A 26882-nucleotide genomic window follows, 5' to 3' on the forward strand; every position below is an offset into this window, starting at 1 on the left:
ACGTAGTACTGAAGCCTTGGCTCTAATGAGCCGCGAGATCATAAAGACCACAGGTTTCTCCATGTCCCCCCATCCATCAATGCGACCCGACCTCCCGTGATGATCCAATGAAGGTCCCCATATCTCAGCTCCATAGAGCAATGCAAAAGCCACCAAAGTGTCAAATAGCCAAAGCTTCGTCCGAGGCTCCTGAAACTGAAGCTGTGAACACATCCTCTCCAATCTACCCAATGCTGCATAGGCGCTAGTCAATCTGGTCTCTGCTGCCCTCCTTAATAAAAATGCTGGTCCGCTAAAAACCACTCCAAGGTAAGTGCAAGCATCTATATACTCCACTATCTCCTGTCCGTATGTGGATGTAGTAGGTGCTGATCTCCTGATCCACTGTGGGGTGGTATTAAACACCATAGCCTTGGTTTTATCAAGGTTGACAGACAAACCACTTTCGTGGGCAAACCTATGCAAAGCATCCAAATAACATTGCATCCCTTCCGGGGAGTCGGAGATCAACACTATCATCAGCATATAACAATAGTGGAATCCATGTCCCTGCTAGCTGTTCACCTCTATCACCATCTCTCTCAATGTATTTAGCAACCTCATCCACATACATACCGAATAGAGTAGGAGAGAGCGGGCAGCCCTGCTTCACCCCAATAGTGGAGTGAACCGGTGTAGATAGACCCTCTGAGGTGCGTACATGCCCCACTACAGACCTGTATAATGCCATGACCCCCAAACTGAGCTCTATGGGTACTCCCATCTCCTGTAGTTTGCGCATGAATCTAGCTCTAGGTACTATGTCAAATGCTTTGCGGAAGTCCATAAAGCTACAATAGATCCGTCTCCCATGTGATCTGCCCTCCTCGATGATGGCTCTGAGTGTCTAAGATATGGTCGAGAGTAGAAAAGCCTCTCCTGAAACCTACTTGCCCAGCTGCACGCATTTCCTCTCTTCCTGCCCGTCTACTCAGCTGTTGCTCAAGAATGGATGCATACAACTGTGCCAATGTGTGTCCAATCATGATAGTGCAATAATTCCCAGGTTCCATAGGGTCTCCTGACTTGAAGATAGGGACAATGGTAGATAGGCTCCAAGTATCAGGCAAGCCTTCACACATGGCACGGTTAAACATAACTGCTAGAAGCTCTACTAGTATATCTCTGGCATGCATGAAATGCTCAGCCGCTAAGCCATCATGATCATATGCTCTCCCAATCCTCATCCTATCAATGGCCTTCTTCAGCATCTCAGCAGTGAAAAAAGCACATGCTTGTGGGCATGGATCGGGGGGGGGGGGGGGGGGGGGGGGGGGGGCTGTCAGAAACTGTGTACAAAGACGAGGCGTACTGGCCCCAGGCCTCTGTAGAGGTAATGGCAAGGGGGGGAGAGTGCTCATGAAAGAGCCGTCATGCCTCTCCTAAGTCCTGACTCAAGAAAAGATGGTATAGATCCTGTTCTAGTTGAGACAAAAATGCCCTCTTCTTCCGCCGCACTAGGTGTCAAAAGTCAATCTGTGACTGTCTGTGAGTGGTCCCCCAAGAGCACCTCCCTCTGAAGTCTGGCTCTAGTCTCGCGGCATTCCGCATCATACCAACTGTCCTGTGGCATGCTTCCAGAATGGCGTCGCTGCTCAGGCTGAGTGTGTGGGTATGCCTCTATTGCTGCCTCATGTAATGTATGAGTCACTATAGTAGTAAGCTCCTCCACAGGTCGCCCTGGCTCCTCAGTGCACAGCCGTCTGTAGATCCCATCTATATAGACACAGTCCGTCTCCCGCGTGAAGGTGTAGCGAGTAGGTGCTGCTGCCCGTGGACTGTGTGCTACATTAAACTGAAAAGAGAAGGTCATCGACACAAGGGTATGATCCACTGCCACCCCAACAGGTCTGAGCCCAACCGTGAGATGCTGGATACTAGAGATGACGCTCGGTTGTGCCATGACATAATCCATTGTGCTAGCTCCATGTCTGTGAGGAAAGCATGTAAAACCTCCTGGAGTGGGAAATCTCTATAGGCCATTCACGATGGCCAGTCCATGTGCAGTTCCCATGTCTATCAAGTGTCATCCATACTCAATATGTTCCACATTCTGTGACAGTCTGGACGGGCCCATCTCTACAACATCCAGTTCTCTCAGCATCTCCTCTGAAGTATCATAGAAGACTGTCTGGTGATGGGCAGTCCTAGCATTGAAGTCCCCTAGAATGATAATGTCACCATCTCTAGAGAACTCCCATATGTCATCATCCAAAATAGAAAAGGGGGGCTGGCCTCTGGGTGATGGATAGACAGACGTGCTCGGGAGAAAGTAGCAAATAGCGATGTAAAGATATTTGTTTGTCTTTGCTCTCAATCTCACCCACATGTACCTAGCTTGCTCATCCCTGCGGGCTATATGTATCAGCGACTGCAACTTTTCTTTGAATAACACTGCCACTCTCCCTGATCCCCGCCCTCTGTGCTCTTATCGTGTCTCCTGTCTGCAGGCTGTCTCCCATTTGTATCCACTGATGTTAGGCGTAGATTGCCCAGGGGCCTGATGTGTCTCAGAGTAGAAGATGATGTCTCTTCCAATAAAACTATCCTCAAAAGCACCTACATCAAGGCGCATGGATCCATTACAGTTCTAGGTGGCAACTTTGAGTGCGGTCCCATAGGTCTCGCACCGTCATGTGGAGCGTCGCTCCAGTATTACCACTCTGCCATCTCGGTAAAAGGCAATCTTGCCTTTTTCCCTTGCCGCTCTAATCTCCGGCATTACTTCTTGCATATGAGCGATCTGAGAGAGGGTGAGATCATCTCCGAGAAAGATGTCCGTCTTCTTAAGAGTTGGCCTTTTCTTCAAAAAGTCCTTTGCTTCCATGGAGGGAAAACGAACGATGAGTGCCCTTTCTTTCGAGGTTTCTCCATTGCTTCCATTTTTCTTGTTGCCCACCCTCCAAGCTCTTGTGTGCATCGGCTCATGAACACCCATTAAAGCCATGAGTTCTTTTACCTCTTCGTCCACATTATCTTTGTCTTTAAGGCCGCAAATTCTCACATGTAAAACGCGCACACATCTTCTTTGCTCCTCTACTAGTGTCAAATTAATAAAAGTGGGTGTGGACGTGGACGTTATTTCCTTGTCTTTTCCTTTGGCAACCTCGATCCATTTCTCGGCTTCATCCGCCTTCTGTTGAGTCTTCATAATAACATCCACCCAAGAAGTCGTCATTTCTTTGTGCTGCTCTTCTTCCTCTTTGATGGCCCGTACTTGCTCCTTGATCGTGTTGAGTTCTTCTATTACTGAGGGTTGTAATTCTTCCTCTTCAAGTGTGTTTCTTGATTGTGCTTCAGCGAGATCCGTCTTGAGTGATGCAATCTCCTCATCCTCAGCCGTCACACGATCTTCCAATGCATTTATCTTGCTTTCTTGGATCAACACGCATCCTTCGAGCATTTTTATTGTGCCCAGTAGGTTGCGGTTCATCTTGCTAATGGTTTCTGTCATTTCTTCTTTGCATTTTTGGATAGCATCCTCTAAGGGGTCGATCTTATCGTTTTGCTTTCTCATGCTTAATCGCTGCCAAAACGAGAGCCTATGCGCACATGTCTTTCCACACTATGCATACATTTTCTCCCGCTTCAAGTACGCATTTTGCGTACAGCAGTAATTTCAGCAAAATCTGCAGTTCCCCCCCCCCCCCCCCCCCCCCCCCCCCCCCCCCCCCCCCCCCCCCCCCCCCCTCTCTCTCTCTCTCTCTCTCTCTCTCTCTCTCTCTCTCTCTTCTCTCTCTACGTGCCCAAGTTTTCTCTCTCTACGTGCCCAAGTTTTCTCTCTCTACGCTCTTTTTTTTCCTTCTCTCTCTCTACGTACCCAAGTTTTCTCTCTCTACGCTTTTTTCCCTCCCTCTCTCTCTACGCTCTCTTTTCCTCTCTCTCTCTCTCTCTCTCTCTCTCTCTCTCTCTCTCTCTCTCTCTCTCTCTCTCTCTCTCTCTCTCTCTCTCTCCATTTTCTCTCTCTACGCAAGGGCACCAAGCGGCAAAAGGGGAGGGGGGGGGAACTTTCTCTCTCTACACTCTACACACGGGCAGCAAAGGGGGCAAGCGCGATATAAGGGTGAAATGTTATATTAACTCTTCAAAAGGCCAAAGTGACCTATGAGACCAGAAAGTTACAATGTGGTGGATCTGATACAAAGTCAGAGTAACAAAAATAACAACAATAACAACATAACAAGACCATCAATCTCCTCCATGGTAAAGTAGTATGACCGTGCATCATGCATGCCTGGCCAAAGTGATCCGAATCTTCTGATGTAGCCACCGTCGATGTTGTGTGGTCCTCCGCAGTCGTGGGCGTCTGGATCTCCCCAACTCAAACGCTCGGACGATCAGTGTGCCTCTGGCGTGAGACAAATGTGAGCTCTGTTGTGGTACTAACTCCTTCGGTTGTCCAGTGTCTGTTCTAAAGAAATCTGTGATTCGTCTCTGAGACTGGCTAGCCTCTCCTCTCATCAGGCTCTCCCTGTGTCTGCGCAGCTCTCGAGCAAAAACAAACCCTGATCTTCGTACCCCATGACTCTGGAGAGTGGTCCAAAATCCTCTTTGAACAAGCAATGGAAGCGACCTCGTATCTCGTAGTAGACGGGGCAGCCGCATGTGTAGTGCAACTCTATCTTAGGCTCCATGTCACACAAGGGGCATGTCCTGGCCTCTGCTGGCACTCCGCTGTATCTCCCAATCTCAATCCGCAGCTGGTGTTTTGATGTGCGTATCTGGATAATAGCACATCGTATCCCATGAAACAGGTGAGTGTCCATGTATTTGGGTCTTGTCACAAAACCGTCCTCCGTAAGCTGGAGAAGATGCTCTCTATAGAAAGCCATCTTCGTGCCCAGCTAATGTGCTAGTTGTATGCATGTCCTCCTGGTGTCTAGTTGAGTCAAGTCCTGGCGGATGAGCCCAGTAGCAGGTGCAGCACGTGATGCAGCACCAGGTGGGCGCGAAAATGCTGCAGCAAGTGGGCGCGCGATGCAGCACCAGGGGTGCGCGAAGCAGCAGGTGCAGCACGCGAGAGCGCGCGCGCGAGAGAGAGAGAGAGAGAGAGAGAGAGAGAGAGAGAAATGAAATGAAATGTTATATTAACGTCTTCAAAAGGCCATAATGACCTATGAGACCCGAAAGTTACAAAGTGGTGGATCTGATACAAAGTCAAGAGTAACAAAATAACCTAACAACAGTACAAAACAAAGATATATACTATGGGGTCCTAAGTTGATCGATGTGAACCAAGCAAAAAACTAAGCAAAAAATGGGCGGCTTGTTGGGATAGCTGAATCACAAGAGATCTAGCATCGGTCGTTGGCGGATCTCATCAATTTCCTCCATGGTTAGTAGTCTGACCGGGCGTCGTGCATGCCTGGCCGGCGTGCTCCGAATTTTCTGTCATAGCCTCCGTCGATGTTGTGTAGTTCTTCGCAGTCGCGGGCGCCAGGATTTCCCCAGTTCAATCGCTCGGTCAATCAGAGAGAGCGAGATTGCAGCTCCACCCGCCTCACGATCCACGTTAGTCAGAGGTATGGATGATCAACGGAACTACCCCGTTTTTTAACGACAGTTTTGGTCATGCATTTGGACTCTCAGGATCAGCCGCTGGATATATTATTTAATGTGGATGATTGCGGATGCAGGATTGCTTGTTGGCACTTGGGCTGCAATCACTCGTCATGATCCAAATTGCCAGAGATTTACTTTGCAGCCCGAGTCTTTGAGGCACTATTTCTAGGTTTGCCCATATGCTCAGCCAGTGTGGAGGGCAGTTTGTTGTTTGTTGATTAGAGTGGGCATTCATGATGGGTTTGTACCGTGGGGGGCAGTTGCATGGCTTTTGCAATTTCCCGGGTCTCACACCTTTTTTCAGGGCTCGCCAACAGATCCGGTCTTCATGCTTACTTCATTGGGATAGACTGGCCACTCCAGAGATGATTCTAGATACAGGTCATTAGTTGGATCTCTACCAGCGGGATAGAGTTTTCACTACAATTTGCAGATTGGTACCCATCTATAAGACGTATTATGGGGAGGTAACGGAGGACGTAGAAACAATACCAACAATGCCTCTTCTACAGCAGCAGAAGCTTTGGTGGCAGTCCCTACATGGGAAGACAAAAGTGCAAGTTTCTTTTACTAAATGGGATGGTTTTTAGCAGGCTTTATATGTTTCTTTTAGCAACAGCAGCTATAAATGTGAGGCCAGCAGGCCAAGTGTACTCAAGACTCTTGAGAGTGGTCTCTCCGAGCAGAGAGTACTTGCACTGTGTTTGCTTGACATCGATATGATAAAGAGACACTGCCAGGGGCATCTACCATAGGAGCCTGCGCATCTCAGAGGGGAACTCCGCCTGTCTCTAGTGTCTTGCAGGCATGCAGTGTTTCTCAACCTTTAGTTGTGTCCAAGTCTTTTCAGCTATCTACTGCATGTTTTTTGAAGTGCCAATCTGATTTTAGTGGTATCAAAGCTCCACAATTGAGTGTTCTTCTGTGGAAAATCTGATGAAGTTTCTTGTAGCAACGGATTTGCAACATGACATCAATTCCTCAAAATAATCAGGAGAAAGAACATGAAGAGGTACTTTCACAGACCTGAACAGTGACAATGAAAGGAAGGCAAAGGTTGACAATCTCTTGGATTATAGTTTGGAGTATTCCAAGGATCCGAAGTATGTCAAACACATGCAGAATGCTATGAAAACGGTATTCAAGCAGTGGAAGGAACTAAGGCGCCTACCAATTCACATATCAAGCATTGAGAGGCTATTTCTTGCATGCCTTCATCCATCCTTTCATCATAGAGAAGTAGTGTATCAGCATAGTTTGTGAACTGAGCTGTGCTAATGTTTTGTCGGCACGTCCATTTTCCTCCTCTCCCACTGTAGCCCACTTCTAATAGTTAGCAGAAAAAGCTTCTACCCGGAGATCCTTAACATTTTGGTTACTTCACAACCTAAGACCCATTAGCAAGTGTCAATTTCCAAGGACCCTTAAATCCTCATAATCTACATTGTACAAGCTACCCTATCTGTCATAGCGGAGTCATCGCATCCTTTTGATTCCACAAACATTAATTTCAAGTTCTCTCAAGGATTTCCAAAGGAGGTACTTAGGTTTTCTTTTGACATTCATAACTTTTATTTTGAAAATGAGCTATGCTCAGCGGATCAACACTTGGTTAAGAAGGGGTAATCGTGTTTTCGTAAGAATGGAAGGTCTGCTCAAAGCTGTGACAAATGTATATGTGCACCCATTGATCCCTAAATTCTAAGGGTGGTAATAAATCTATTTTCCCTCAGATGTAGTCAAGCAAAGCACTTGCATCTTTTCGGTTTTCGCGAAGGTTGATTTGTGTAAAGTCATGCCTCCCAAGTTCCCCAAACCCAACTTTCAACCACCCCCTGATTAAACGCATGCTACCATTATAGGATTTGTGTTGCTCCTCCCAAAAGCTCTTCAAGAAACCTTAGCAAGATGCCCTACATCCGAGCACAGCTAGAAGATTTGAAAGCAATTCCAAACGGTGGGGGTGACTACAACACAAAAGAAGTGGCACACGAGACCTTCTAAGAGAGCTATGGAGCTGATGCAAATCAGCCCAAATAAACCAAGAAAAGGTCTCAAAACATGTAAATAATTGGCCCAAATCTGCCAGGGGTGGACTATGTGATCCTTAGCTGCCTGGACGAGCCAGAGAGGAACATTACCAGCAATTTTGAAAAATATATATGTGCTATGCCTAAAGTACTGGATGGGACATTGGCAAGGCAGTTACTTGCAGAGGATGTACGAGTAGCAAGGCTTTCAAATGAACTACCTAGTACTTCTGGCACTACTAGAGGAGAGCTCTGATCTAAGGACTCTATCTAAAGGCATCAAATCCGATGTCCCTTTGCATAAAAAAGCCATGGAAGTAAAAGAGTCCCATCCCCCCCCCCCTTTCCTTCAGTTCTATTTGTATAAGAGCAATCAGCAACAAGAATCAGGCCAAACCAATTGGCACACATAGACACCAAAAAAATTTGCATGACAAGAATTTGGAACCTTGAACGCCTTTTTCGTACAGGAAAAATCAGAAATTGCAGCCATTAACAGCACAAAGCGCTTTCAGCAAAAATGTCCAACAACTTAGTCTACAGGCATTGTACAGAACCTGTGAGCAACATTGCAACTAGACAACTGCCAGAACAGCGTAGCAGCCACCAATCTACAGAGGTATATTTCTGTGACTGTATAAAGATTACAACAAGAAAAACAGACTCGTTGGGAAGTACTACCTGATTAGGTTGAGGACAGTCGAGCAAAAACTTGATCAAACATTGCACATCTGTAGAAACATCCCCCCGTGAAGTTCCCAAAAGAAGCTCCACAACAACCAATAGTTCCTCAACCAAAGCATTCAACTCTCCTACTGGTCGAGGCAGTTTGCCACCTGCAAATAAACTTAAAGAATCTGACTCTGGGACAATCCAATAGCACTTCCTACAACCATCAAGTAGCATCTGCACGGCATCAGCAGCCCTCATTGTTGCAGATTCAGAAAAGACCATGTCAGCAAGAGATGATAACAACTTTTTCTGAAGACCATATGAGCAACGGCCCCACAGCTTAAGATCCAACAAAAGCTTGCTATAAAGTTGCACTTTGAGGGTGTCATTAACACTCGCTGATTGTGCGAGCAGAACCACTGCAGCAACCACCTCTTCATTCCTCGTGTCAGAGCCCTCCTGACCTTGGACTCTGCTGGCATGTTCATTTGTGCTTGGCACACAAAGAATGCTTGAAAGTAACTGTGACAGCATCTGAGGAGCATGTCCTCTGAGCAACTCTTCAACATTTCCAGGGTGCTGTAATGATAAAGATATCATCCTTATAATAGGCGCCGCAAGAGCTGCCGCTCGAGCTGAGATTAAAGGATCATCAACTGTTGGCTCCAAAGTTCTGGTATCGATTGAACCAAACGCAAGCGAAAGTAGAGACAGTGGCCCCCCTTCCCCCATTGCCCATAATGCTTCAACAGGTCGTACTCTAGCAGCAACGTGAACGTGGCCAAGAACCTCTGCAGGCCTCCTATGAGTTCCTATAAAAGTTAAGTGGTATAAGACATAGCTGACACTTTAAAAACAACAATCCTATCTGAAACATGAGAGTACGGAAGTCCCAAAGTAGAAAATAAGCTAAAACCATATGTGCAACATTCAGAGTCAGTCAGATTGTTAGCACCTGCCACACCTGCGGGGGAAGAATCTGGACACGAACGGCCCATGAGAAGTTTGGGATGATAGAGTAGATGCAACGAAGCTTCTAAATCCATATCCAAAGCCACAGAATCCTCAGATGCCTCCATAATCAGTTCATTTCTTGAATAACTAGGTGATCCAGCTCCAAAACCAAATGCTGGAACACAATCACCACCTCGCTCCGCCAAGCGGCCCATTTTGTCCTCTCCAATAGGTTCTCTAAATATGTACACCGGCCCCATTTCTGCAAATAAGGGGCACTGCCGGCGTCGCCTTTGAAGCCCAGCCATTGTAGCTGGAGGATTCGTGCCGATGCAACAAAAAGCAAGAGGCTTGGATACTCGAGGGAATTCGAGTGGACGTGAGTCACACAGGCATCCATTTACGTACAGTCTCACTTCACTCTCTGTCTTCCCTAAAATGCTCTGCCGATACGAATGCTCTAATCCAATAAAGTACCACTGCCGAGGGTTGAAACTGTGAGTGAAATGCAACGATGCCTTTTTCCCTTTTGAGCTTGCACTCTCAACAACTAAGAACTGACCATGAAAATAAGCCTCGAGGCCCTGATTGTCTGCTGAAAGGAAGCTGAACAGCCTGGGCATATGCACTGTACCTTCCCCTGCAAGGGCACTAGCAGCTGCTGCTGCTGACATAGCTGAGGACTTTCCAGACTTTGCTACAGCTGCAGCAGCAATCGCTGCTGCTGTAGCAGCTGTATGCATTGTGTCTGCAAAAGACTCAATATAGAGCCATGTGGCAAAGGCATAGCCATTGGTGAAGGGCCACCGACTTTCGCCTGGACCAAGCAATCCAGAGCTTTCTCCATCAAACTCAAAAGTATGAGAAGGACCTCTTGTTTCTTCTCCTGTTAGTGCCCGCTCCAAAGGAAGTAAAAAATCAAGTGCCCTGCCTCCAGGAAGAGCATCAGCAGTCGCCTGTAGCCATTTTCTAAGATCTTGCACAGAAAGGCAATGTGATCCTAGGACCGCCAATAGATCCAGCAAAGAATCATCCTTCCAATCATCTCGTAACTCTGAGAATTCATCAATGCTCCCGGTGATAACTGTTTGAGCAGCCCTAATAAGAACTTGAAGAAGACCTGCATCACAGCACATTGATCTATTCCGTGTGCAGGCTTTCAGAATGAGGTCTAAGCCCTTTACAATTCTTGTTCTTGGAGTTATCTCGTTTTCCTGAAGTTCTCTTGAACAAAGCCAAGGAATGATCTCCCCTGCTACTAAAGCAGCCCCTACACTCAGCATCATCCTTGGCATAGACGAATCCTTCTCGTCGTATTGCCCCTCTAAAGCTCCCATTTTAGCCAAAAGAACATCTACCACGGTCCTTGAAGTGTAGTATGCCCTGTCTTCTTCTTGCGTATCATAATTATCCCCAGTCACAACATTTCTCAATTTCTCTAGGCTACTGGGATCGGACCCCTGGATTGCAGAATCAATAAGGCGCATTAGCTCTGGCGAAGCACTTGGAAGCAATGCCTTGACTCTAGGACGATGAGGTGAGCCCAATGGTGAAGTGGTTGAGCTTCCTCTACCATAGGAAAAAGATGAATTGTTGGATGAAGAAAAACTTTTAGAGCTAGTTCTTTGGGTGGTGGGGCTTCCATTTGAATCCTCCACATTATAACCTGAAATGGATGCTCCAGATTGCTTCATAGGCAAAATCTCCTGGGTGTTCCTATCTATCGTGGAACTACTTGAAGACAAATCCACTCTTTTCTCATGTCCAAATGAACTAAATCCTATCTTCTCCAGCAAAGATGAGTTAGCAGGTGACCTTGAGGCAGTTTCAGCTTGAGGCTCCTGCAAGGACACTTGAACAAACTGTCCGTCACTCTCCTGCCATGTTTGTGCAGGAGATCTAGCCCACGTTACCTGCCTTGAGGGGGATGCACTTGAGCTCAGTACAGTAAGGCGCTCTTTAGGAAAATTATTTTCGTTTTCTCTACTCGTGCTCTGTACAAACTCTGGGTCTGCTGTCCTATTATTAGCTTCTGTGAGAGTTACAAAAATTATCTCTTTGTCGATTGTCTCAGCAAGGTCAGAATTTGACTCAGAGTAGGAGATAGGATTTGGCAGCACAAGCTCCGATGAAGCAAGAGGTACATGAGAAGATGATTCATACTCCAAAGGTACAGTGGCTGATTTAATTGCCTCAGACATAATGACAGAATCTTCTCTCATGCCTTCTCCATCCAAACTATCATCACACACCAATAATTTTACTGGATTGTTTGAGAGATTTATAGACTCTATCATTCCAGAATCCAAATCAGCTGTGTTATCTTGGTTATTCTTCTTGATCGTTTCTGGTTCCATCTCTGAGTGCACCTTAGAAAGCATTTCCTCTTCATCAATAGTTATCTTTGTAAGCGGATCAACATCCCCTACGGTTGACGAACAATTGTCTGAATCTTCAGTCGAAATCCCTGCAGGAAACTGATTGCCTTTTAAGGACTTTGTATCCTCACCCTGGAATTCTACCTCAACAGTATCCGAAATGATAGTTTTATCCATACCCAAGGTGGATTCCGAAGCAGGTGATCCTCTAGACATCTCAGAAACTGTAGAGACTGTCCCATTTGACTCTCCGCCTGCAATGCTACTCTCTGCCATGAGCACATTCGCTATTTGCAAAGAAGAAACGTAAATGTAGAACCTGGATCCTACGGTAAACCATCAACTTCCTGTTGCGTTGGTCCAGCCTCAGGAAACCGAAATATGAAAAAGCAAATACCTTTGGCAGCCTGCACTTGCTGAGCTTTGCAAAAATCTTCAAGAGAAGCTGATCAAAAGTTTTCGTGGCTAGCTTGTGAATTCAGTGATGAGCTGCTAGACAAAAACATGCAGCAAACGCTATATTCAAATGCGAAGATCTGGCTACGGCGAAAAATGATAGCGTAGAGATCTGGCTATGGCGAAGGAAAATGCGAGAAAATTACGAAAATGAAAATGGAGGTTTGGAGATCGGAAATTTTTCAAAAACCACCATCAATGGTCCTGGAGCAGTTTCCCGGTTTGAGATCGGGATAGCTAAAAAGAAATAGATCGTGTAAATGAGTAGCAAGGAAGAGGAGTCCCTTGACTTTCAATGTTTAATCATTGTGACCTTCAAAGTTTAATTCTGTAACTTGTTTGAGTCATTGTTGACCCTTCAAGAACAAGAATCAACACCTCGTGATTCGTAACTTGTAAAATCCAATAGATACATAGTTAGAGCCGGGTCGCACTCAAGGGGTAGTGGGGGGATTGGATTCACTACATTTGGTAATTCCTAGAGCGTAGCATGAATGTCGGAGGTGCTAGCACTTTGAAAAAGCGGGGGAATACGCTGTTTTCCTGGACAACAACGATGGAGCTTGACTCTCGAATTCTCAAGCCAATGGGGAGTTCATCTGGAGCTTCATTTTTCAGCAAGATTTTCGTAGGCACGCCAAGCTACTGCAAGCAATGTGTGGGTGCAACCAACTTTCTGCTAGTAGGTCGTTAACCTTGCTAAAGTTGATGCGACTCAGCTCTTAGGTGGCACAAGACTTATTTCTCTAATGCAACTCCAGAAGAGGCTACTTGGAGCATTGCGAAATATTTTTCAACTCGTTCCCCGAATTCTTAGGCCGTCCAATGTGATTTTACAGATGGCTATTTTTGAACCTTCAAACGAAGCAATCTTATGTTGTTGCATGCTTCTGAACTCATGACAACAACATAAGATTGCTATTTCGGTGGGCCATATGTTTTTTACATACACGACAGAAGGTGGGCTTGCAATAATGTGACCTACATCAAGGCTGTGATGAGACATGCGGTGAGGCCATCATGTTTCCTTCCGCATGTGAGAGCCTCCGAGGCTTGAGGGTACTTGCAACAATGATGAAGAGACAACAGGCACTGGGTGGAGCCGTATGTGGAGCAAACACCATATCCTTCAATGAACGTGAAGTTGCAACAATCTATACTATATAAATAAAGGGGGGAGGGATTCCGACAGCCCTCCCCCCACGTGTCTCTCTTTCTTGTGTCCGACAAGGTTCAAGCCATTGTACATTGGGTGAGATAGCAAGACAGAGAGAGAGGTGTCTCTGTTGGAGACAACTCCTACAGACTGGCATATATAATCTACAAAATATTATAGTTTCATGTAAGTCTCTCTCTCACAGATACACGCATACAAGAATAAGAAGAAGACGAAGAAGAAGAGACAAACAATGTAGTGGCCAAGAGCTCATTGCAATTCGTACACACACACACACACACACACACACACATAGAGATGATGACATGCTCTCAACTCGGTTTATGACAAGTCAATGGGCCTCTTGAATGTGGAGAAGAGAGAAGAAGAAAAGGCAAGCGATGCAATCAGTTAGAGATAGTTACAATTCGTACACACACACACACACACACACACACAAAAGAAGAAGAAGAAGAGACGAGCAATACAGACATTAAGAGCTTGTTACAAGTCATATACACACAAAGAGAGAGAGAGAGAGAGAGAGAGAGAGAGAGAGAGAGAGAAGAGATAAATGATGTAGTAGGAAAGAGTTTGTTGTAGTTCCTACACACACACACAAAAGAGCTTATGAAAATGATGATGTGGTCTCGTATGGGTTTACATGGCAAGCGTGCAAGCCAGGGAGCTCTTGCGCAAACTATAAGAGTATTCCCCAATACATGACAAGATTACATCTCAACACAATTGGGACATGGAACAAAGTGAAAATTTGGCCAAGTCAAAGCTATCCTATGGGGACAGGCGTGAACATTAAACCACACTTTTTACCCTTGGTTTTGTTTTGTGAATGCACACATCTGCTTCACAACTAGAGCTACTAAGATGGTGCTCGATGGGCGTTTTATATATATGAGTGTTTTGTAAATATGGTTGTGCGTGTATGTCACACATGTCAATGCAAGGAACTTGCCAATACACTGTGTGCGAGCCACAAATGGCTCCAAGCACACAATAAGCCTGAACCAGTAAGCTCAAAGATGGCGATGGTGTGTCACTCACCGTTCTACGCTTGCTGTCATGGAGGATTCCTTGCCGCGAAGAAGAGGGAGACGCCGCTACGCCGCGCTCAACCGCCTCGCCGCTGTCATGTCATCGCAATGCTCGATCACTCTCTCTCTCTCTCTCTCTCTCTCTCTCTCTCTCTCTCTCTCTCTCTCTCTCACACACACACACACACACACACACACACACACACGCATACACACACACACAAGGAGATGATGGAGATGGAGCAAGAGTACTCTTCAATTGCACAAATGAGAAAAAATGAATTTTAGGTTTAGTTGACTTTTATTTGAGCTCGCCCCATTCACACTTGGGCACCCATGCTTAGCCAACTAATCCCTTGAATGTTCCACTTAGAGTGCACCTCTCATCGGCGATCACTCTTACCCTTTTCCTATTGGACCGACAAGCCCGGTACCTGACTCTACCAAATAAATAATACAGCGTCCGTCGTAGGTGATAGGAATGTGCGTGAGGGTTAACATGCCCCTCTTCCTGATGTAGATTCCGTCCTCGGAAGCTATTGAGTTGAAGCTTGTTCGTTGAGGTGAAAGAGCATTTGAGATGAATGTCCTTAGCCTTCTTCACTGCAAAATCAAACAACATTGGCACAGCAACTGCATTCTCATATACAATTAAAAATCATATGCAGTTGTAGACAGACAAATTGATTGGTAACAAAAATTTAAACCATTTGTCAACAATAACATTAAATTGCAATATAATCCAACGCATAAACAGTTATGAAAGTAAAAAACTAAACAAGTCTGGGGTCACTAATTTAACGGTTGAAAGGCACTAAAGATTGACTATTAATACCATGGGTAAGCTTCTTAATTTTCTCTGGTCAATTAAGTTGTTTAATCGCGAGAGCCAAGTATTTCATGTTCGAGGGCTGACTGAGGCTATACCTAGAAGACCTTGTAGTTAAGCTACGATAAAATGAATTTCTCATGAAATCATCGCCTGACTGATTACCTTTTTTTTGACCCCCCAAAGTATTTTCACATTGTTTCAATTTTGATGTGTGTGCTTATTTTGTATGCCTTGGGTTTTTTGCTTTTCAAGGAAAAGCGCCCACATTGGGAACCTAGGGCTCTAGTACCATAGGCGATACATGTGAGTGAAGTACCAAATCAAGCTGAGGTTTCTCTTCCAGCTTAAGATTTTACATTGTGGTATTGTTCGTTTTCAACGTTTTAATTTTGTAACTTTGGGGGGTCATATAACACTGTTACCCTCCCCAGGCTCATCACACTAGTAAACTCCCTTTATAATACTTAAGCTAAAGGTCAATAGGGACTAAGCCCACTAAAAAGTCCTAGTACATTTCACATAATGCTGCCTAAATCGGATTAAGAACCTAAGTAACCATTCATTATTAGGAAGGTATTCTCCATGGTATTAAGAGAAGATCTCTAACACCTAGCTTAGTCGAACTGCTTGATTTTTAAACCTAGACAAGTGCTTATGACAAAAAATTACATTGAATTTAATGTTTGATACTAAGAAACTGCGTTGAATATTATGCTGCCAATTACAATTAAAGCAGACAAACATGGATGCAAAAAGATAAGGGACAATGCTAATGGACAAGAAACACCTGTTTGTGTTGATGATCGCGCTTGATTTGAAAAGTGGATGAGAGAAAGATTCTATGAAGATCCAAATCCTAACCACAGCAACATATTCCTGTACACACGAGGAAACACAAAGAATACCTCTAGGAGGCACATCAGTGGAAAAAGGTACCAACACTTATTGAACACAATTAAAAAACATAAGGAACCCTAACCTAATTATTTACACTCCCCTTAGAGAGTCAAGGGAATAGGATATTGTAGAGATTGGGGGGAAACCCTAAGGCTAAACCCCTATCCTCGTCGTCGAGATAAACAAAGTCATCATCCATGAGACCATATGTGCCATCCGTGTAGTCATGTAAATCTTCTTCTTCATCATAGGTACCCATGTTTACTAAGAAGGTCACTAGACGCCTATAGTCATCTTGGTCAAAAGGGTAGGCTTGTGCAATGGGAGAAACGCTCTCTACTAAGTATGGATCAGTCGTGGTCAAGAGACGTATCAGCCACTCTAACTCCTCGAAATTCCTCTCACAAGCTAGCGTACCTACCAAATCCCATTCACATGCAAGCACCAGAAAGACCATGTGAAACATTTGTGAAAAGTAATGAGGGTACCTCTCACCCAAGGCAGGAGTGGATGACTCTAGCGTACTAGCCATATCTGTACACACAAATAGATGATGGTTAGAGTGCAAATATTACAAGGGTCGTGTTCTTGTGCATAATGTGTTTTTATGATTTTGTGTTATGGCTCTTGCTCTTTTACTTTTTTATCTTGTTTTTGTGAGTATAAGGCTATATATATACATTCCCTAAGATTGGTGATTGAGAGGTCAGGGAGGAAGGTTGAGAGGGAAGCGAGTGAATGATGACTGTCAGCAAACACTCCCCCCTTCCTTGGGTAGATCATACCTTTTGGAATGATGTTGTCACCCTTTGAAACCAATTGTTCCAGTTGGTAATAGGTGAGGATTTTTGCCATTAGTTTTCAATTACCTTAGGTGCCTCATCAAGTTGCAAGGGTGGTAAGGTACTCTCCCAGGATCGAACTTGAAGTGGTTCATCAGGTGATTCTTGAACACTGGGAGGTGGGGATTCCTTTGTAGCTTTATGGAGGTCCACTATTGTAGGTGGAGGCTGTGGAGAAGCTTTTACCTCTATGGATGCATTACATGAGGAGCTAGAAGCTTAATGGGACTCCCTCCTTCCTGAGCTAGGTGGAACAAATCGTTCTTTCTTTGGTACCCAAACTAGCTCTAGAGCGGATGTGTAGCATTCCATGATTTTTTTCTTTCCGCGATCATTGATTCGTTTTGGAGCTACGGGATTGGGCTCACATGGGTCAGGTGACAAGTAAGAACACAATCTATATTTTGGCACCCATATTTGATCATTTCCTTCATAGTAGCCTTGGGCTTCCAATAGTTGTTTAGGAATCCAACGCCACATTTTATTACTTTTCTTGGAGCAAGTGGGACGTTTCTTATGAGGCTTCTGTTTTTTAGCATCAGCCATGGTTGCTAAAGAAGCTTTAGGGACCCACTTGTATGTTTTCTTTGTTATATTAGGATGAGTCTTGTCATAAGCTATGTGCATTGCTTGTAGCATATTTAAGGATAGGGGCATTTCATCCCCCTCAGGTGTTACCTAGGTCGTCCCCCTGTTTCCCCAAGTGTCTATGGTTGCTGCTAGGTGGACCCAATCCACATTGTCCAACTCAGTCATCCCAGGTAGTACGTCTATATAAGGAGAATCTTCCCCAACATCAATGTCCGCTTTACACGTGTAACGGTACTGCAATGGGGCCCGAATGAACTGTGGTGTCAGATTTATGATAAATTATAAACCTGTTTCCTAGGGGATGTGCTCGACCAGTCACAAGATCCACTCGATTGACAGAATCTTGGAACTGCAAGTAGACATGGTTTTTAGACCAGTCATGCACCATTTTTGCTTCCCTCATGAATGGACGTCCTAAGATCGTCTCCGATGCCATAGTGTGTTTGGAGAAATCCATAATAATGAAGGTACTTCTTAGTTTATGTCCAAAGACCTTGATCTTGAGATCTTCTAGCATCCCAATAGGTTTAACAATAGACCCATTGGTCATCTTCACTACTATGGTTGTGGTCGCAAGGTGAGGTCTTCCCATAGTTTCCCATCAATTTTTAGTCATAATGCTAACCCCAGCGCCACCATCAAGGATTCCCTTCAAAGTTAATCCCTTAGTAGTGATTGGTATGGTCGCATTGGATTCATCACCCTCAAAGTATTGTCCCAACTTGTTAACAGGTATTTCTATAACAAGGTTCTCATCTAGGTTGGGTTGTGGATCTAAGTGTTCCTCCTCTATTGGCATCTCCCCAGCTCCACCCATCTGTGCAAATTGTGGTAGCCCAAACTTTAGTTCTCCATTGAGGAAGGCTCGAAGAGCTGAGACTAGCTCAGGGTCTTTATATAGTTTGGACATGATGGTGGTTCTAACTTCTGAAGACATGAAATCCATCAATTTGGCAATGTTTAACGACACCTTTTGGGCTTCAGTCCCTTGACGTGGGGAAGATGGGATCTTCATTTCTTCGATAGCATCAAGCAGTCCCTCTGTAAACATTATTTCCATTAAGAAGTGAGTACGCCCACTTTCCCATGACTTTAAGTCACTTTCTTCTTGGATGACGCTAGGTATGGCTAAGGGTCTATGGACTTGGTGAGGTTGTTGTTGCGTAGGGAACACGGTGTCTGTAATCTGGATCTTCTTAGGTGCTGGTTCTAGATCCCTTTGGGTATCTTCTACCAAACTCCTTAATTGCTTGACTCGCTCAATCTCCTATGTAGGGTTTGGATAAGTTCCTGTCTTCTTCTTGGATCCTGGCCATTGTGGCTCATGAAGATCTTCCTTGTTGGTTTCTATTAGTGGTCGTTTTGGTCTCCATGGTTTCACCTGAATCAGAATACTCTTTAGCATCGTTCATATATACGGGGTCGTCACCAGTCCCTATGTTGGTCTTTGAACTGGGGTCTGACTTCGCTGCTTTTTGCGATCTCTTCCTTCGTGTTTTCTTCTTTTTTTGAGATTGGGCAATTGATGCCATGTCTCTTTCCTCAAGAATATAATTTTGTTTTTGGAGCATCAATCGTATGAGTACGTTTATTTGTACCACAGGTGTACTTTGTGATGGCTCCTCGGTAACTTCAATCAAGTTTAATGGTGTGATCTTTGGTGCATTTGGATTATTTGGACATTGGTCAATCAAATGATCTATGCCACATCGATTACACATGAGTATCGGCATTGTAGACGCGCTCGCTTGATTGGTTTGCATTAGTGTGGCGTTCTTTTGTAGCCTAATAGGACATTCGGCTACACGATGTGGACCTCCACACTCATAGCATTGAAGAGGTGGTCTCTTAGCAGTGTAATCGATATTTTGGCCTCTTTCCGCAAGAGCAGCTACTTGATATAGAGGTTTGACTTGTCCCCAATAGTCCTCCATGTAGTATTGTGGACTTTCTTCAAGCACATCCAGACCATGGGCAATATTAGGATCTATATCTTCCTCACAGCTTTCCAAACAAGCAATAGATGACTCACTACCCACTTGATTCACAAAAGTTATTCTCGGATATGGTGGCTGCGATCCTAGCACTAGAGGTGGTAAGGGTGTTGTTTGAACAACATTTTGGGCCCTAGGGACCATGTGTTGTGCTGTTTGTTCAAGAGGTGGGGCCGGCATCAATGTAGGCACTCGAGGTGTATCTGTCCATGCTAAGGTTGGTCTATTGGCCATTGCGCGCTTAAATACTATGCAATCCTTAGCTTGATGACCATACCTTCCACAGGCATTGCAATTCCCATTGAATTTTACTCTAAAAGTAGGGCATTCACTGGTACTATGCGGTCCATAGCATACTGAACACCATTGTTGCTCCCTTCTTGGATACATATGACTATTTTAAGGAGCACGATTGTCTCTAAGACTCTCTTGAATAGCCTTGGTGAGATCTGCTAAAGTCATCTCAAATATCTTTGGCTCCTTAGCAATAGGCTTTAGGGTCATTGGCCGATGCCCTGATGCTTGCGAGCTAATAGATTTAGGCTCAACAGACACTCTTTCTCCTTGAATCATTAAATTATCATCCAATTGGATCGCATTGGTGGTGACTGCTTCCCAAGTGGTGATACCTCTAATGACTAGGCCATTGTAGATATCCTCATGTCGTAATCCCCTAATGAATCTATCAAGCAATTGATTATTATTGAAGCGCTCATTTGGATTACAACAAGAATTCAAATGCTTCAAGCGACTAATAAAGTCTCTCACCGACTCTCCTTCCTCTCGTTGGGCTTTTTGGAGTTGAGAGGCTACTCCCCAAAGCACTCCCTCTCGTATGTATTCTTTCAAGAACAGTCTCCTAAGAGTAGGGTAAATCGTTTTTTCTTCCACCCTTAGGGTTCTATACCAATCCCCTGCCTTCCCACTTAAGGTTAGGCTTAAAGCATTACTCTGATGTAGGTCATTGTGTTCTCCTAGAGAATCGCATATTTGTTCAAACACTTCGATATGCTTTCTCACATCCCCGTCTACACTAAATTTTTGTGTGAGCTTGGCTATTTGTACTGCCTTACTTCTAGGTTCTCTATCAGGAGTGTTACGCATATTCTCAGCGATAGATCGACCAATAGCTTGAGCAAATGTTGCCAAGTCACCTAAGTGAGCAGGCACCGTGGGTGAAGGCGCTCCAGAGACTACATGTGGAGTAGATATTGGCATTGGGCTTGGCGCATAGGAAGCCCTTGGGTTCCACGTTTGGTATGGTGTTGTGCCATGTGGCGGCCCAAAGTTCATATGTGTGGCCCTAGGCATAGCAGACGTCGGATGTGACATGCTAATGCTAGCCAATATAGTCCCATGGAAATAAGAACTTGGGTGTTGTGGTTGTGGAGCACATAGGTAGTTGAAACAATGGGAGGGGTAGGGACTACATGAGTACGAGGACCCATGGGTGTATACGATTGGTACACACTTGTAGGTACTGTTGCAGGCATTGAGATACCATGTAGTGGTGCTTTACAAACAAATGAGGTCCATGGCGTATTTCTCGGCATGCCCATCATTGGGGTAGGCATGGTAGCCGTGGTGTCATCAAGGGAAAGATGAGCTAGACTTGGAAAGGTAAAGCTATCACTTGTAGGCTCAGATTGCACCGAGACCCCTGGCAAAACAACATATGGGGGATCTATCGAACTTACCAAGGGAGTCTCCATTTGCGATAAGGTCAGTTGTTTAGCCTTCCCTATATCCAAGAATCTCATGAGACCCGTTGAAGGCATGTTGATCCCCTTGTTATGTCTCTCTAACTCAATGACCCTATGGATGACCTCACAAACTCTTTGTTGTTGATCCTCCACACTAGTAGCGCCCATTGTGGATTGTAGGACATCTAACCAACCCACGTGATAGGTGTGACATGTGTAGGTCGATCAGAGTTTCCGTTTGTAGTTCGTACTCCCAGTTCTCATTTAAGAACGCTCCATCTAGGATTTGTTACCATATACATGTGGTAGTGATGTGTGTGAACACACTAGGACCGCCGGGGCATTTTTCCCTCTATAGGAGGTTTTTTCCCCCGTGCATTGTATATACGCCCATCACTCTAGGGCTATCTATCTTTCCATTGCACACTAAGTAATACACTCTCTATTGTGTGCCTTGAGCTTCCTTCGTCTCCTCCAAGCTATGTGTGTTTCTCTACAACCCTAATTCCAACAATTGGTCTCAGAGGAGGTCACGTCCTCCCGGGCTTAGTCGCCAGCTGCTCCAGCACACGCCTGCTCATTTTGGCCTCCGTTTCCACTAGAAGCAGTATTGCACAGGCTATTTCGTCATTTTGTGCAGAATTTCTGTCAGTGTCGTTTTTTGCATAACAAGTGCCTTATAGTCTTCTACGGTTTGTGCTATATAGCACAGGTTGTTCCCGCTCCGTTTCTCCTATTTTCGGGCAGTTTTCACATCAGGTGCAGCAGTTACCATGGCTGACAATAACAACACAGATGTGTTCAAGATGTTTGCTGCTGAGGACAGGTTCGATGGGGACAACTACCCTATGTGGGCTTATGTGATGCAACATGTTCTTGTGTCAAAGGGTGTCTGGAACATTGTGCAGGGCATTGATGTACGTCCTGGTTCTGAGGATGTAGGCGATGTTGAGGATGTTGCAGGTCTTGCTTCAAGGATTGTAGTTGTTAAAGTTGTTTTGCCTACGACAGAACAAGCTCGTTGGGATGTTAAGGATGTGCAGGCTCGTGCATTGATTACGTTGTCTGTGAAGCGCACCATTGTTCCTCACATCCGTTCAGCAAAATTTGCAAAACAGGCTTGGGATATTCTAGCAGGTCTTTATGCAAGCCGCAATGAGGCTAAAATTGCTTTGCTACGTAAAGAGCTGGAGTCGAAGATTATGCATGAGGAAGATGATATGGACACTTTCCTTGCTAGTGTCAAGGATATCAATGAGCAACTTATTTCTGCAGGTGAAGTTATTTCAGACAGTTCCCTTGTGCAGACTGTTCTTGATGCCTTACCAGATTCTTACCAGACTTTTGCTAGTAGTTGGAGACTTATGACCCAAGGAAATCCAGAAGTTGTCAAGTTTGATGCATTATGCACATTGCTGTTGCAAGAGTCACTTTCCAGAAAAAACAGGACTAGACAGCGTGCAGTTGAACAAGCTTTTATTGCTTCTCAAAGAAAAGGTGGTAACAGCAATGCAGCCACTTCTTATGGTTCTGCCTGCGAGTGGCAAAAATTCTGTTCCTAATGCTTCTGCTGGCAACAATTCGTTTGGAAATTTTGGTGAGAAGCGAAAAAAGAAGATGCGTTGCCATTATTGTAAAGCCAATGATCACTTGATCAAGTCGTGTCCTAAGTTGAAGGCCAAAGAGGCTAAGAAGAAAGAGGGTGGTTCCACTGCAAATGCTGGTTCCACTACAAATGCAGCCATTGTTGAGTCTTCTGTGAAACGAGATTGTGTTGCTGATGTTGATGCAGAATGGGCTTTTAGTGCAGAGTGCACTTACAATCCTGTTGTCCATGATGCATGCTTGTCAGTTGCTGCAGATTCACATGTGTGGTATTTCGACAGTGGTGCTACAAAGCACATTACCTCACATCGTGAATTGTTTACCTCTCTCGAGTCTGTCCCTCATGGGAATTAAGTCACTTGTGCCAACAACGCCTCTAATCCAGTTCAAGGAGTTGGAAAGATTGTGCTCACTGCTGCTAATGGCAATTCCTTCACACTTGTTGATGCACTTTATGTACCTGGGATCAAGAAGAATCTCTTGTCTGTATCCACACTTGCTAGACTTGGACTTGTAGTCAAATTTGTGGATGACAAATGTACAGTTCATGATCTCAGTTTTGGTGATGAAATTGTTGCATCTGGGCTTTTGTGTCGTGGCCTATATAAGCTCACTTTGTATGACAAGTGTGGAAAAAATTTGCAAATGCTGTTGCAGATTCAAGGGCTATTTCAGATGCAAAACTTTGGCATGCACGTTTTGGTCATCTGAATTTTGCCAGTTTGCTACGTTTGCAAAAATCTGATATGGTTGCTTCTTTGCCGCCTCTTGAAGCACCTGTCAAACATGTTTGTGAAGGCTGTATTTTGGGTAAGATGCAACGTTCTAAATTTCCAAAGGATGGTTCAGTTCGGGCCACATGCAGGTTGCAGCTTGTGCATAGTGATGTTTGTGGGCCCATGTAAACTCCGTCCTTGGGAAATTACCTGTACTTTGTGACTTTCATTGATGATTACTCCATGCATGCATGGGTATTTTCGCTTAAAGAGAAGTCCGAAGTTTTTATGTGCTTCAAACAATTTCTGGCTATGGCTAAAAATGTCTCGAAATGTACTATGGGCACCCTCCGTTCCGATCGAGGGGGGGAGTAAATGTCTCATGAATTTAATGCATTTCTCGCTAGTCGTGGGATAAAACACCAATGTACAGTGCCTTATACACCTCAAGAAAATGGTGTTGCTGAGAGGAAAAACAGGTCACTGACAGAAATGGCACGATGTATGGTCAAAAGTCAAGCTTTGCTGCATTCTTTTTGGCTTGAGGCCATCATGTGTGCCACTTATGTACTTAATAGGTGTCCTACGAAAGCTTTGCAGTCTATTACTCCATATAAAGCATGGCATGATAGAAAGCCTTCTATTGAGCACATGCGTGTTTTTGGCTGTTTGGCATATGCTTTGGTGCCACAAGTGCAGCATAGAAAATTGGATGATAAGGCTGTCAAATGTATTTTTGTTGGTTATAGTGCTGAAAGCAAAGGTTACAGGTTGTATCATCCGCAAACAAAACGTGTTTGGTTTCTCGGGATGTAGTGTTTGTGGAAGATTCTGTTCAGCCCTTGCTGTCATGTATTAGAGACAGTAATGTAAGCTCACAGGACATTTATGACACTTTGTTGCCTCTTTTCAGTGGTGGAAATACGAATGTAAGTTCCATGAGGCAAATGTACAGCCTATGGGGGTTCTCTGAAATGTTTTAGATTAGCCTATTACTGATGCAGATGTACATGATGTACTTGATGAGGAAAGGGCTGAAAATGAGTAGGCTAGAGGTATGCCAAAATGGTTGGTGCACACTTTGAGTGATAGTAAATTGGATGCACCTTTGTCTAGTTGTACTCGTTCAGGCTCTCGCCATGCATCTTATGCATCCTTTGGCTGCTGTGTCTAGTTTACATGATGTTGAGGAGCCTCTGTCTTTTGATGAAGCACAGAATTCAGAAAATTGGATGGCTGCCATGCAATCAGAATATGATGCACTTATAGAAAATAACACATGGATTTTATGTGATTTGCCTCCTGGCAAAAAGGCCATTGGTACGAAGTGGGTTTACAAGTTGAAACGCAAGTCGGATGGTGAGATCGATCGCCATAAGGCTCGACTTGTTGCAAAGGTTATGCACAACAAAAATGCATAGATTATGAAGAGACTTTTGCTCCCACTTGTCGTATGACTACTGTACATTTTCTATGTGCATTGGCAGCTCATTTTGGTTGGGATGTACATCAATCAGACATTGTTACTGCTTTCTTGAATGGTGACATATTTGAGGAAGTTTATGTAAAGCAGCCTCGCGGTTTTGTCATAAAAGGACAAAGTGTGAAGATGTAAGAAGGCTTTGTATGGGTTGAAGCAATCTCCTTGTGCTCGGTATGAGAAAGCTGACACTCATTTGGTTAACGAGGCTTTCGTAACAGTCCAACAGAAAGCACATTGTTGTAAAGCGTGAGGGTGATGTACTTTCATTGTGGTTCTTTATGTTGATGATTTGCTTATCACTGGACCAAATGAGAGACATATTGCTGAATTTAAGACTGATTTGAATGCTACTTTCAAGATGAAAGATTTAGGGCTGTTGCATCATTACTTGGGTATACAGTTTGAGCAGTGTGATGGTGTATTGCCTTGTGTCAGAAAAGTTACATAGAGACATTGCTATGTAAATTTGGGACTTGAGGATTGCAAACCTATTGCCCCTTCCCATGGAAATAGGTTTGAAGTTGAGTCTACATGATGCTGGCGATCCTACTGATGTCACTCTTTACCAAACTGCTGTTGGCTGCCTCATTTATGTATGCAACACGAGGCCGGTTATTCAGTTTGCAGTTCACAGGTCAGCAGATTTATGCATAGCCTAGGGTCTAAGCATTGGCAGGCTGTCAAGAGGATTTTCCGCCTACCTTAGTGGCACTTTACATCTTGGCTCGAAATGTACTATGGGCACCCTCCGTTCCGATCGAGGGGGGGGAGTAAATGTCTCATGAATTTAATGCATTTCTCGCTAGTCGTGGGATAAAACACCAATGTACAGTGCCTTATACACCTCAAGAAAATGGTTGTTGCTGAGAGGAGGGAATAAAAACAGTGTCACTGACAGAAATGGCACGATTGTATGGTCAAAAGTTCCAAGCTTTGCTGCATTCTTTTTGGCTTGAGGGCCATCATGTGGCCTGCCACTTATGTACTTTAATTGGTGTCTACGAAAGCTTTGCAGTCTATTACTCATATAAAGCATGGCATGATAGAAAGCCTTCTATTGAGCACATGCGTGTTTTTGGGCTTGTTTGGCATATGCTTTGGTTGCCACAAAAGTGCAGCATAGTGAAAATTGGATGATAAGGCTGTCAAATGTATTTTTTGTTGGTTATAGTGCTGAAAGCAATGGTTACAGGTTGTATCATCCGCAAACAAAAGGTGTTCTGGTTTCTCGGGATGTCAGTTGTTTGTGGAAGATTTCTGGTTCAGCTCCCTTGCTTTGTCATGTAATTAGAGGACAGTAATGTAAGCTCACAGGACATTTATGACACTATTGTTGCTCTATTTCAGTGGTGGAAAATACGATGTAAGTTCCATGAGGCAAATCTGTACTCAGTCCTATGGGGGTTTCTGAAAATGTTTTTGATTAGACCTATTAAATGATGCAGATCGTACATGATGTACTTGATGAGGAATAAGGGTGAAAAAAATGAGTAGGCTAGAGGTATGCCAAAATGGTTGGTGCACAACTTTGATGGATAGTTAAAGTGGATGCACCTTGTCTAGTTGTACTCAGTTCAGGCATACAGCCATGCATTCTTATGAATCCTTTGGAGTGACTACCCTCACGCCTGTGTTCATGAGTTTAACATCGTGGTCTGTAGGAGCACCTCTGGTCTTGTTGATGGAAAGCATACAGGAATCAGAAGCATTGGATGGCTGCCAGTGCCAATCATGAATATGATGCACTTATAGAAAATAAACACATGGATTTTATGTGATTTGCCTCCTGGCAAAAAGGCCATTGGTACGAAGTGGGTTTACAAGTTGAAACGCAAAGTCGGATTAGTGTGAGATCGATCGCCATAAGCTCGGGGGACTTTGTTGCAAAGGGTTATGCACAAAAAAATGCCATAGATTATG

The 26882-nt window shown here is 44.4% G+C and overlaps 1 protein-coding gene across 1 annotated transcript in view; it reads right to left on the minus strand.

Moving 5' to 3' along the window:
• LOC147437714 (WD-40 repeat family protein / beige-like protein) overlaps positions 1-13097 on the minus strand; it is a 168731-nt gene extending 155634 nt beyond the window's left edge. The window contains exons 1-4 of the mRNA XM_086486596.1: positions 12947-13097; positions 12033-12080; positions 9268-11889; positions 8313-9115 (exon numbers count right to left, since the gene is read on the minus strand). Of these exons, the coding sequence (XP_086342722.1) occupies positions 8313-9115; positions 9268-11889; positions 12033-12080; positions 12947-13097 (3624 nt within the window). The remainder of the gene's footprint in view (positions 1-8312; positions 9116-9267; positions 11890-12032; positions 12081-12946) is intronic.
• Positions 13098-26882: the final 13785 nt, after the last annotated feature.

Source organism: Adiantum capillus-veneris, chromosome 17 (genome assembly GCF_014529385.1).
Source record: "Adiantum capillus-veneris isolate H3 chromosome 17, ASM1452938v2, whole genome shotgun sequence".
Lineage (NCBI taxonomy): Eukaryota > Viridiplantae > Streptophyta > Polypodiopsida > Polypodiales > Pteridaceae > Adiantum > Adiantum capillus-veneris.